Source organism: Suncus etruscus, chromosome X, assembly GCF_024139225.1.
Source record: "Suncus etruscus isolate mSunEtr1 chromosome X, mSunEtr1.pri.cur, whole genome shotgun sequence".
In the NCBI taxonomy this organism is placed as follows: Eukaryota; Metazoa; Chordata; class Mammalia; order Eulipotyphla; family Soricidae; genus Suncus; species Suncus etruscus.
The window spans coordinates 14,870,976-14,884,361 of NC_064868.1; the positions used below are offsets into that span (position 1 = coordinate 14,870,976).

Sequence of the window (13,386 nt, forward strand, 5' to 3'; positions counted from 1 at the left end):
AGGTTTTCTCTTCTAATGATATTCTTTACTTTCTTTGATATCTTTGAGGAACTGGACTTCACACAACTTTAGCATCAAATTTAAATATTTTTTGAATGGCTTCTCAAACTACATTCTGTCTTACTCTTAGGAGAGTGGAAACTCAGCATGCTATTGTCATTCCCATAAAAATGTGCCTGTAAAATCCAAAGACTTAACTAAAAACAGCCATCACATTATTATCCAAACCAAAATAGTGGATAATATAATCTTAGTAAATGGTGGAATATGCAACTATTTGTATTTCTACGATGCTTCTAATGATATGGGAAATTAACATTCTGTAATGACAAATATAGCATTTTTCTCTATGATGACTATAAAATTGATGGAAAGGTTAATGCAAACAGAATAGTGATTATAACTGGCTGGTGAAATCTCAAATATATATATATATAATTTTTCCTTATAATTCATCTTTTAAAAAGTTTTTAAGAATAAAATTACCTTACTTTTACAATGAGGTAAACATGTTAAAATCCCTGTTGGTGTTGTTTGGATCCTTGGGATTCTGTGGGTTTTCTATTAACTATTTTTGAAAATCAAGCTTATCTTTCCTAGGGTTAGAAATGTATATAAAAATATAAAGAATGGAAGGAGACATGAATCCCTGTTGGTACATAACTCCTTGTATCCTCCAGCTAACAGACTCAAATTCTCTTTAAATACTTTTTTTCTGAATGTTCTTTTGTTCATTAATATGCAAACACAAAAGGTATGTGTTTTTGAGAACACCTTTTCTTTTCTTTTCTTTTTTGATTTGGGACCACACCCAGTGGGGCTCAGGGTTTATCCCTGGCTCTGTGCTCAAGAATTACTCCTGATGGTATTCAGGGGACCATCTTGAATGCCAGGGACACAATCTAGTTTGGCCACATGCAAGGCCAATGCCTTACCTGCTGTACTATCGCCCTGGATCAAGACCATTTTGTTTTTGAAAAACTGTGTCTTAGTGGTTTCATTTCACAGTAAATATAAGCCTCTAATTTTTCTATGCCATTGCACAAGCAGTAGATGCTAAAACGCATGGGTGTATCTCAATGATTATTACTGACAATCCTCAGACTGGCTATCAACCATCGACGGTCCTTGAAATAAAATGGCTGAAAAGCATGGGCATCGAGAATTTTCTGGTTCTTTTTTTCTCACAGCTAAACTGTATTGCATGCTCATCTGAAGCAAAACACTCATCGCCCCTTCTTGTTAAAATTTGTTTATGCAGTGTTAGAGTTTTCAAAGCAACATAGACATGGATTTTAGGTCAAATACATGCATCTCAGCAAAGTAATGCCCTTCTTTTCGTGTAGTAGTACTTCGATTTTACAGTTCTTTGTCTGCTTTTCTCAATATATAAGCAATATTTCCCTGACCATGTATTCTTTATCATTGAAAACGGGTATGCAAAATACATATTATGAAATCTTTAAGGATTTTACTGTCTATCATTATTTTGTGACAGTTAAGAAATAATGTGTATCACTGAAGAAGGCATGGCTAACCCGGATTGAAGGAAAAGGAAGAATGAGGATTGTGACAATGGATGCAGGTCTGAATCCCAAGCTTCCAGGTGGAATAGACAATAATTCTACTATTAGCTGCTATTAGTAAGCAGATAATAGTTACCTCAGACAAATGTCGAGTGTCCACTTAGTATACTAAATAAGTGCTGGTAGCAGCTCCTGAAATTCAGGAGCCATTCTGTCTATTAATCAAAATCTAGTAGATAAATCTGGGCCAACTATTACTTGACATCAAGCATAATGCAACAGGATTTCACCCTGGTCCATTCACAACTCCCCAAATATTGCTTAATATGTACTAGAAGCCATATAGATGGAAAAGAGCTTACAAGCCAGATATGACCTCAAACTTGACTTAATTATATGCAGTCCGTGTCAACTGGCTAATGCCCCAATAATGTCACATAAGAAAATTTTCCCAGGCCTAGAGAGGCAGTATAGTGGGGGAAGGCCCTTGCCTTGAACATTTCCCAGGCATCCATGGTCTGCCAAACACCATTAGGAGTAATTCTAAGTGCAGAGTTAGGAGTAACCCCTGAGCATCATTGGGTATAGTCAAAAAAGAAGAGAAAAGAAAAAAGGAAAGAAAGGAAAAGAGGTAAAGAAAAGAAAAAGAAAAAGAAAGCCCCCCCCAACTCAGTATCACTCAACAAGTATCCTCTATTTTCATGCTCACAGTCTTGCAGGATGGTTCTGCTGTGCATGCAATTTTAGCTCATGGAAGCAACAGGCTAATATAGACAGGTCTTCACATGACTATATCAAAAGCAGAGAAGAAACGTTCACTGCTCTCTGAAGGTCATCTACAAAAACAGTGCTCTGGCTCCTGCCCAGATTCTAGGAACTAAGGAAACTCCAAAGTCCAAAAGTAGGGGAGGTGAGTAGGAGACCTCTGAGAGGAGTCACATAGAAAAGGCCTAGATTCAGGGAAGGTTGAAGAACTGGGCCAAAAGTACAATCAACCTCACACTGAATGTTTTGATAACGGTAGGGCAAGTGATGTCCAGCAGAGACTCAATTTCCCAGCCTCCTTCAAAGTTAGATAGGGCCAGGGTTCTGGTTAATGGTGCATGAGCACAACGAGGTACTTCAATTTGGAGAATGGCTCTTGAAAACCTCCCTTCTAGCCCTTTCCCATTGCTTGCATCTGCCAGTTGAATGTTGATGGGAAGTGCAAACTTGACATTGAGAATAGAATATAAAAGAACCTTTATTTCCCAGGTTCTCTTAAACACCTTGTGTAGCTCTGCTTTCTCGTTCCATCAGGAACACCTGTAGAGGCAAGAAATTAAGCACGAAATAGGCACAGAAAATTGGGGGGTTGATTTAGTAAGGCAGTAAGATTATCTTAGTGGACAGAAGATGCTACACATTTAATACAGAAATGAAATAATTCTACATGTTTAATACATAAATGTAATGTTGGAGATGGCTGCATGGAACAAACTCAGACTTAAAAACTGAAACACAAATGACAAACGATCTTCCAGCTGGAAAGGAAAGAGTAAAGATTACTTAAGACAGAGTGAAAAAGTATCTGCAAAATTTCAGACTTATGACACCTCAAAAAACTTTGAAAAGGAAGGTACACATAAGTGTGTGTCTGTGAATGTGTGTGTGTTTGGAGATTGAATAGAAAGTTTAGGTGAGAAAGGAGTTGGAAGTGCTCAGAAATGGTGTCACCAAAGGAAAAAGGGGTCAAGGCCAAAAGGGTGAAAAATAAAGAAAGCATTCAAAATAAACTCCAAGTGGTATATTAAGTGCTAAGAAATAAAAACACAGGAAGGTTCCATCAAGGGTCTGGGCAAGGTACCCCTTCAAGCACGTGCCCTCACCCTCATTCCCCTTCCCATCAAAGGAGGAAAATATTCTTGTCATGGCTCTAAACTGCAAAGGGAAATTTTAATACTGGGCAGAGAGCTCAAAGAAAAATAAACAAATACTGTCAAGGGCAAACAGTCTCTTTTGTGGCCTCACTGATCATGTGCTTAGTGTCACAGTCTTTTTAATTTTGCCCAAAATTAAAATACATATATATACAAAATACATATATATGCCAATAAATATGCATATCCATATATTTTTTATACAGACAAGCACAGCTGTATTCCGGTGCTACTTTCTTTGCAAAAGATTCAGTGATGAGTTTAGTTAGGGAAATAACTACATTTTGAACTGTCCTAATAATGAGAATGTATGAGGAAAATGGAGAGCCTGTCTAGAGTACAGGCGGGGGTCGGGTGGGAGGAGGGAGACTTGGGACATTGGTGGTGGGAATGTTGCACTGGTGATGGGTGGTGTTCTTTACATGACTGAAACCCAAACACAATCATGTATGTAATTAAGGTGTTTAAATAAATTTAAAAAAAAATCAGGAGAAAAATCAGGTGGTTACTATATGCCAATCTCTTTCTGAGGTCAGAAAGGGGACATTGTGGGGCTGGAGAGATAGCACAGCAGCAGGGCATTTGCCTTGCATGCAGCCAATCCAGAATAGATGGTAGTTCGAATCCCAGCATCCCATATGGTCCTCCATGCCTGCCAGAAACGATTTCTGAGTTCAAAGCCAGGAGTCACCCTTGAATGCTGCCAGTTGTGACCCACCCCTCCCCAAAAAAAAGGAAAGAAAGAAAGGGGACAGTGTCCTGAGCTACCATTCAGTGGGGCACATTAAGGACTGTGGCCAAAGATATCCCAGACATCACTCACGAAATGGTGGAATGGAGACATGCCCACTAGGGATGGAATCAAGCCACATTTGATTATTGATTCCACCCAGGGATCAAGATTGATCATGATGAGGAGGTCTGTGTGTGAATTTCATGAGAGACTAGTCTCTGGACTCTTGCTAGAGTAGCCATTGGAATGTCATTGTTGTGGTCATATGTAAATACAAGGCAGAAAGGACACAGCCCCCACTTAGCCAGATGGCTTCATGTTCTCCCCCACAGCCTCTTCCACAGTTAAATAATCATCCTGCTTAAATATAGAAAGTTGCTTTTTCTTCCATTTGGTGGTGCATTTTCACATTAATTTTTATGAACTTTGGCCTACAGTTTTTGTTGTAGAGCACTCCTTCAGATAATTATCATGTGCGTATTTTCAATTAAGCAAATAAGACCCAATTTATAAAAATCGGTGAAAAAAAGCAACCAAAATAAAAAGTACGACTGTGTTGTACAATACCGGAGTGGAGCAATGGCTTTTCCGTTGCCAACTTGAAAAACCTATCTGTCATAAAAATGCTAGTTATGTTGATCAAAAAGGACTTCCTAAAATAAAAGCTTTAGTGATATATATATAAAGTCACTTAGATATAATCATAACTTTGTTGAGCAGAAAGCAGTATCAGAATGTTGAAGCTTCCAAGTCAATGACTTTTTAATCAGGGAAACAATACTTGAAATGTTCAAACAGAAATAAAAGTTTATTCACTGAAACTGACTTCAATCATGGGCTATATTTTTAAATTTTATACATTCATAATACTGGAGTCCTGAGTATGGTTATTGCATGGTATTTTATTTAGTAATGGCTTAGTCCAGAGTATATAGCAGCATGACAAATTCAGTACCCCATACTTGATAATATATTAAAACAAGATTTAGGTAGAAAATGCTGCTCCTTTGCCACAGGTAAAATAAACTGGATGTTAACTTTGTGATTTAAAACTAAGGCTTCGATTTCCTGGAGATAATTTTCACAGATCAAGTACATAATGCCTGAAATTGCTCAGAAGCCAACATAGAAATGTGGGATATATTTTTTGCAAATAACTAAAGGTAGTATACAGCTCTTCATAACAATGATCTCAATCAGGTCATAAAAATGTTGGGGTAAACTCAAATTCCTATTTAACCCGCCAACCTCCATTTTGTGCCTAGAACTAAATCCACTTATCTCGTTTTCTTTCCATTTGGAAGCAGATTAATGAAGGTCATCAGTTATTAGGGCCAGATGGCTCCACAGAAGGAAATACCAGGCATTCCCATGTAGACCTGTTTATTGGTAGAATCTGCACAGGTATTGCTGCTCATGCTTCTTTCATTCATGTTAAACCAGAAGTTTTAGTACCTATGAAATGCTAACAATTCTCTAAAATAAAATAACTCTCCAGCCCCCAAGAGCAGGCCAAATGAGTGATCAAAGATGAGAAATTGTCCCCCAGTGAAACAAATACCAGTCTAGTCATTGTGTTCCCTTAAAGAGATCAATATTCAATGGAGAAACAAATAAAGTGTGACTAGAAGTTGAAATACCAAGAAGGGCTCCATGAATTCTGAATGCATTTGAGTGCATTCATGCTATGAATATGATATCCTAAACTTGACACGTGTTGACAAAAGTTTATCTCCCTCATGCCAGCCTCCTCTGCTTCCTTCCCAGACTAGGTTTCAACCTTGGCCTCTAACACAGATTGTTTCTAACTGGCCACAACCCTTGGATGACCCACCCTTAACACATTTGCTTAAGAGAACTCAGGGATGCCAACACTGTACTGTTTGTTCCAGCCAATCTCTGAAGACAGGTCCCTACTCCCCCAGCATCTATGAGAGGATACAAGTCTAACCTAGGGGAGTAGCAGTTAGCAAACTCAAGTTGGTGTTAAATGATCCAGACCCCTCTTTCTTGATTCTCATGCTATTCTTATTCTCTACTCTAACTGAGCCCCTACACAGTTCTTACAACCTCCTTATTGTCTTTTGAAGATGAAGAGTCTCTATCCCAAAATATGAAGTATGGACTTTCCACGGGCCTCTTTCCAGTACTACATTGATGCATAATCCTGATTAAGATCTCCCCTTATCACTTCAGTGTCTGACTTTGACAGTCCACATTGGGATAGGCTTATGTTCACACTTTTATGGTGATAATTTAAAGAGAAATCAGAACCCCAGGGTCAGTAAACTGTTTCTGTAAAGGGCCAGATAAGTGCAATTATCAGGTTTGGCAGGTCATAAGGTTTCTGTGGTATCTATTGTGGAATCACTTGGCCAGTGAGGAACACATACAGTCATAGACAGTACCAAAATGCAGAAACATTGCTGGGTCTCACTAAAAAATGGTCTGATTATCCATAGACACTAGTATTTTAATTCTATATAAGTCGTCTTTTGATTTAGGGGAAATAATTTAATTTAAAAAACACAACTTAGCTCTCAGGGTATATTAAAACAGCAAGCAAGTTAAATTTAGTCCTTAGTTTGCCAAATTCTGATCGAATCTGGTCTTAATATTATACCCTGTGCATGATTAGCTTTCAAATTGCAAGATGGAAAGGGCACTAGACCTCAAGGCCATACTTTTCAAAACAAACAAAAATGCTCTCAATGTTTTTTTTAATTTAATCCAGAATAAAATTTATTATTTTAAGCCAATTTAATGTTGTTTCTTTTGGGGGGGCTCCTAGACTGCTGTGGGCCACTAGGGCCATACTCAAGTAGTGCTAAGAAGGTCATGTAATACCAGGCATCAGGCTTGGGGAGCTCTGAATGCTGGGCATGTACTGCAGCCCTAGGATCTCTCTCTCTCTGTCTCTCTCTTTCTCTTTTTCTGTCTCTCTCGGCCCTAAAGACTTTTTTTCTCAAAGCTAAATTTCTAGTTCACCAATAATATATTCTGTCATAGCTAAGTCCCCATTGCAAACTCCTAATTGAATAATAAAAAAAGTAATGAAGTTAAAGTCTGTGTGTTGTGCATGTGCATATATGTTTATGTGTGTGTATGTATGTGTGCAGAGAATGAGCAAGTGGAAGGTATAAAAGCAGAAACTGAGAAGGTTCAATGCAAAGTACAAGAAAGTTCCAGTGCCACTGATAATCTATTCAATGTCTGTAGGAAGAAGATAGGCAGAGAAAAGGACAGAGGGAAGGAGGGGAGTGAGGAAAGGAAGGAGGGAGAGAGGAAATATAGGAGGTGTGGAGGAAGGGAGGGAAAGAGTGAGAGAGAGAATATCTTTGAAGCAGTACAGAGCCTGAACGACACTTCTTCCCCTGCGATTGGGAATGATTAGGCTTTCACAGCTGCAACTAGCAACCCCTGGGAAACTAGAATTAAATATTCCTAAAACAGGAATCTAGTTCTGTTATGAAACTGTTCATCATTTCACCTCCTGACAGCCACAAAATTCAGCAAAACTCAGAAAGAACTCAGACAATGAGCAAGTAGCAGTTTCAATCAAATTCAAAACCAAAGTCTTAGAGAGTTTTTCACCGCTGGTCTCAGCTCACTTTTGTTGGCAATATTAATAAGATGACTTGAGTCACAAAAAACGGGAAGGGTTAAATCACATTCTTGGCTTCTTTAACTTGCCAATTTCCCTAGGAATTGCTTAATTCTGAGCAAGATAAAGATAAAAATGGGAAATTTCCTAGTCTCTAAATAGGTTTTTACATAAAATCTGAGTAACCAATAGATACATATTTTAAAATTCCCTTAAATATAACAAAATCAGCACACTTTATTATAGCAGATATTAGTCACTGCTATTTAGCTCCAAGAAACCCATGCACTCCAAGAGGATGTAAAATAGAGCAGCCTTCAAATTTACCTACAAGAAATATTCTCCATATGAATAATTTGGATTCAATCATTATTGCAAAGTGTGTCATTTTGCATAAATAAAAACACTAAAGCTGGGCTGTTCAATCCATGAATGTATCAGTCAGTTTAATAACACCCTTATGAGTTTGGGGTTCAGAATCACTTCCCTCAGGAGAAAGGGGCATAATGAAATGTTTTTCTACTGAACTTCATTCTTCCATAAACATGTGAAAGAATACATCTGCTTTATAAATGAACCAGTCGATACAAAGAGCAGTAACAATAAAATATATGCCTATCTTGATACTATTACTGGTTAATAAGGCAATCGTCTGTAATGTTCTCATCTACAAGGATGGAAAATGATATATAACAGTTACCAAGGAAACAGCGAAGTCAAACAGCATGTAAACTATCAAGCAACTTAATAACCAGAAAATGAGAAGAACAAGAAAAAGCATCATCAGACAGAACTGTGACATGTTGCACCATCCACAGTGGATACAATCAAGGGTCAAATCTCAAAAAGATGAAATAAAGGGACACCACTTCCTAGCAAGTCAAATTCTGGGCAGTATTTTCTTCTTAAATGATAAATCGTTGAACAGTACTGAATTCTCAAGCAGTGGTTTAAGTTGTGAGTTTTTACGTGACTGAAAGGGCAGTGATTATAGCAGTAAATGATTAAGTGAAGGTCCTTTGAAAAATATTCAAATATGGTGTCTATTAGTTGTAGTCTGGACTACTGTTCTCTTGTTCTTTATAATCACAACTCTCTTGACTCACAAATAAGACTCTTAGCAAATCCCAGGTTTTCACCAGCAAGTGCTGCTGGAATTAACTTTAGAAATTCACATACAGGGAAACGCAAGGCCAGTCCCTGCTAAACCAAGAGAATTTGAAGCACTCCAGTGTGTTGATCAAAGCTAAAATTCTTTAGGAAGATTATCAGGAAAGATCCTGCCAAGTGAGCACTTCTATATTTCACCTTTGAGAAAAGAACTTGTTTCCGGGCATTGTTAAAGACAGAAAAGACTTGATTCCTTCCAGCGTAGAAGCTGACCACAGCAAAGATGCGTTTCTACAAGCGAATGAGATGCCCCCTCTTAAAGTTTTTCTTTCAGCATGGGGACCACCATGACACTCATCCCAAGCAACACGAAGGGATGATCTCACTGGATGGGAGATTGCTTAATCAACACATATGCTCAGAACATGCAGCAGCTAAAGTACATCTCTTGAAAGATTCTGTTTTGGAACTAGTTCAGGATGGAAAGTAAAATTCACACTCATTTACTAAAGCAGTAACTTTGCTTTCAAATAACACATGCCTCTCTCCTAGCTTGTCACACTCCAATGACAACTATCGTCAGAGAGGCAGCCTACAATTCGGTCAATGCATCCATCCGCATCTTTTTACTGACATAACGCACTGTTCTCTCTCTCCCCAGCTCCAAAGTCCCAGGGCTAAATCAAGGCTCTGCATTCATTGCTAATAGTATTGCTTTTAGCATTTGCTCTACCACCACTAATAAAAATTAACATAAGAATAATAAGGATCTGGGTGACTTGAATCAATACTCTTGGTCATGTTTCTCTTTCCCTCTCACAGAGGGCACCGGTGCTGTTGCTTAAGTCCTGCTTATCGTTTTCTCCAACTATGGTGCATTCTTAAACAGCTGTTTCTCAACTAGTCACAGGCATGGAAAAAGTCAAGAACATGGAGTTATAAAGCTATGGCAGTCTGTGGTATCAGTTGGATTCCAGGTTGCCATTGTGCCTTCACCCAGGACAGAGCATATCAGCCTTCTACTCTCAAAGCAATGTCTCTTCCTGGGCTGCCCCACAAACAGAGATGTTTGATCTTGTCTCTACAATCTTCTTTGCCAGACAGTCAGTGAGTGGCAGGTTGCCTTGGCTAAGCCTGCCTGCTAGTGTGTGACATGAAGACCGAGGCGTGTGAAGAAGAGAGTGAAGGTGGTGCAGCAAAACAAATGAAGACCTGGGGGTGTTGGGGAGGAGCAAATGTGAATGACCATGTCCAAATAGATGTTTTTAAAATGGCCCAAGTGTGCTTTCGCCCTAGCAAACTACATTTGGAGTTGAGACTACATCGAGCTGATGTAATCAACATGTCCTGCCCTGATGCTAAGGGACGAAGGAAACCCCAAAATGATTCTTTGGGGGGGCTGCAATTCACACTAAGCTACAGCCCCAAGAGAACCCTCCTACCTTTCTCATTGGCTATGGTTAAGTGGTCTCGAGGCTCAGAGACCAGTTCTTCGCAGATCAAATTCCCTGGAGGAGATGGAAGACTTCAAGTCTTTGGAGGATCTTTGGAGAATACTTGGAGGATTGAATAACTGGGTAGCCCCAACATGGAAGGCTCGTCTATCAGTGCTCCTTGGAAAATCGGCCTGAATGCACGCGTTGTCTTGGCTTTCAACAACAAACAACCGTCTCTGGGAAGCCAGTGTCTAAATCTTTCAAGGCTTCAGACCACAGACCACAGAGTTAAACCAGGCAAGGCTAAAAAGGTCTCTGTCTCTTTCCCCACAGGTCTTAAACACTTACGCAAGGACCAGGAACTCGGACCCTAGTCTCTTAACCTGGGTCACCCCCCCCCCCACTGAGGCTGGGGATTGTCCAAGTCTTGTAGAAGGAAGGGGGAGAGCAGGCACAGTTGGTCACACAGGCTTGGAAAGCAAATAGCTGGCTCTAAGCACTTTTGGTGTTTCCTGACAGCTGCGATTACAACCAGTGTGTCTTATCCCCGAAGAAGCAGCGGAGAGACACCATCCCGAGACTCTGAGCCCCAAACCTCTCCCGGGCTTTGCCTACTGGAAAATAAACTGTCGTGAATGCCAGTGCGGTGTGCGCTGGTGTGCCTGCGTGCGTGCGTGCGTGCGTGCTTGTGTGTGTGTGTGTGTGTGTGTGTGTGTGTGTGTGTGTGTGTGTGTGTACTCAGGGATACACAAACCCCAGCAGCCCCCTGAGAAAGAAGTTGACAGCAGCCGCGCTGGCCCCACGGGTTGGTCCCTCCGTTCAGCCCCGCGACGCCCTCTCCTCGTCTCCGGTTTGTGCGTCTCCCAGAGGCGCCTGGTGGGGGGGGGGGATAAAGCCCCAACTTGCCTGCGGTGGTGGCCCTGAGTGCAAAAGACCCTGCACAGCCCCTACCTGGAAAGCTTGGCAATCTTCACAAAGCTGAAGACGTCCATGCAGGCGGCCTGGGTCGCCCCTTCTCACGCCAGCAACTGCAGCCGCGGCCGCCCCATGGCCCGGCCGGGACCTCAGCGCGCCCCGCGGCTCGAGTGGCGGCGATGGCTGGTGGCGGTGGCGGCAGCTGCTACCCCGCTCCGGCCGCGAGCTGCGTGTGCATCCCCGGGCAGGACCATGGATTGGCGCCCGCGTCCGGAAAAGTCAATGGAGATGGGGAGGGGGGGGACCCGACGGGGATCCAGGGGCACGGGCGAGGTGCAGGGCCGGCTGGGTCGTGCGCCCCACCCCGTGCGCTCCGGGCCTCCGAGGGGGTTGAAAGGACACTCGTCCGCTCCTGTCGGGATTGGGTGGGTGTAGAGGGGGCGCGACGGGTGCTGCTCCTGCACCCTGGCCCCCTCGGCCCCGCTGCCCTGCGCGCCCAGGAGCGCAGACTGAGCCGCGAGGCGCCGAGTGAGCCCGGTACTCGCGCACGCACCCCTCGCGGCACTGCAGCTGCCTCGCCGCCTCCTTTCCCAAGCCCAGAGCCGGCTCCGCTCCCCACCCCCACCCTCGAGGGAGGTGGGGGGGTGCTCTCTTGTCACCCGAGGCGTGTACCTCCAAATCGCCCTACCCCCCACCGCCTCTGAGGACGCGTTGGGGGGACCGCGATCGGCTAACTCGCCCTGCCTTGGCCAAAGCGCCTGGCAAGCCGGGCAGCTTGCCGGGTGTAGGCACCGAGGAGCTTGGGGTTTGCTGGAACCCCCAAACTAGCAATGGGCGAAGAGCCGGGATGGGGTCGAGTCAGTGGGGGAAAAGGAAGAAGGAGATGTGGCCGGCGCTCTGGGTGCGATTGGAGCGAGCAGACTTTCCACGGCTTCCCCCCCACCCCACCCACCCCACCCACCCCCGACCGATGGAGCGAGGCGGGGAAGGGGAAGGTGGGAAGGTGTGTCTCTGGACACGGCATGGTGGGGGGGTGGGTGGGATCGGAGAAATAAGCACAGGAAAACCTATTTTTTCAGGCTCTAGGGTGGAGGGCTGTACGCTCCAAAGCGGGGTCCCGGGAGCTGCGATACGGGTGGTAACCTAAAGGGGGCTCCGAATCTTCATGAAGGGAAGGGAAGGCAGGGAAGGGAAGGGACAGGGAAGGGAACAGAACGGGGGTCTGGAGGGCACAGAGCTGCTCACTCCCTGGGCGAAGAAAGGGGCGAAAGAGCCTTGCTTAGTCAGAAAACAAGACACACGGCCACAGCAACACTCACCTAAGGCAGAGGAAACGCCAAGTTGCAGCCATGGAGAACTCCTGGCTTTTTCTCTTTTACGTAATTATCTTGGAGCCTCGCCTGTCTTCAGTAACTCAGTTTTCTCCCAGGAGCCTTAGGCTTCTGGGGGGCCCCCTTGCCTTTTCTTTCTCTTGGAACCTTGAGGCTCCTTTGCCCAAATCCTTTTCAATCGCTCCCCGACTCTCTGAAGGTCAGCGAGCTGCACAAAGTGTGTATCGTCCACCCAGCAGCGTTTACCTGATGGCAGCCCCCCCCCCCCCGCAAAGCAAAGATGCTCCCTCCCCACCCGAAAAATGTTGGAGGCTCTGGCTAGCCAGATTTCTCTCTCAGCTCTTAGAGGGGGGCTAGGGGAAAGAGACTGGGGTTAGCTGTCCCAGACTTTTCAGCTCCTAGCCTGTTTCCAGTCTTCAGTATTCAAGTCCAGGACTCCCCCTTTATCCAAGGCATACTTGCAAAAAAAAAATAAACACGAAAACAGGAGCAGCCTGCAAAACTCGAAATGATCGGAATCGCGGGCATTACGGTGCATTATTTCAAAAGTAAATAGAATCCGTTTTCCTTGAGTTTCTTATAGAGGGAATTGAATTTCATGAACAAGGTTACTATTCATGTTTCAGAGGAGGCGAGAGGGACCTTAGCTTTCAAACCCCCCCTATTGTTTGTATAAAACAATTATAGTTTGATTCTGCACTGTGATTGATAATTTTTAAAGTAATTTAACCTTTCAGTCTCAAAGCAACCCTCGGAGGAACCATGCTTTAAAAAAGACAAATAGTTTTAAGCCACAATCTATTGTCCATGCA

The 13,386-nt window shown here is 43.1% G+C and overlaps 1 protein-coding gene across 1 annotated transcript in view; it reads right to left on the reverse strand.

Annotated features, from left to right (window-relative positions):
* The window catches only part of FRMPD4 (FERM and PDZ domain containing 4), a 614,936-nt gene extending 603,537 nt beyond the window's left edge, over positions 1–11,399 (reverse strand). Inside the window, exon 1 of the mRNA XM_049767089.1 lies at positions 11,280–11,399. Coding sequence (XP_049623046.1) covers positions 11,280–11,320 — 41 coding nt within the window. The 5' untranslated portion in view covers positions 11,321–11,399. The remainder of the gene's footprint in view (positions 1–11,279) is intronic.
* Positions 11,400–13,386: the final 1,987 nt, after the last annotated feature.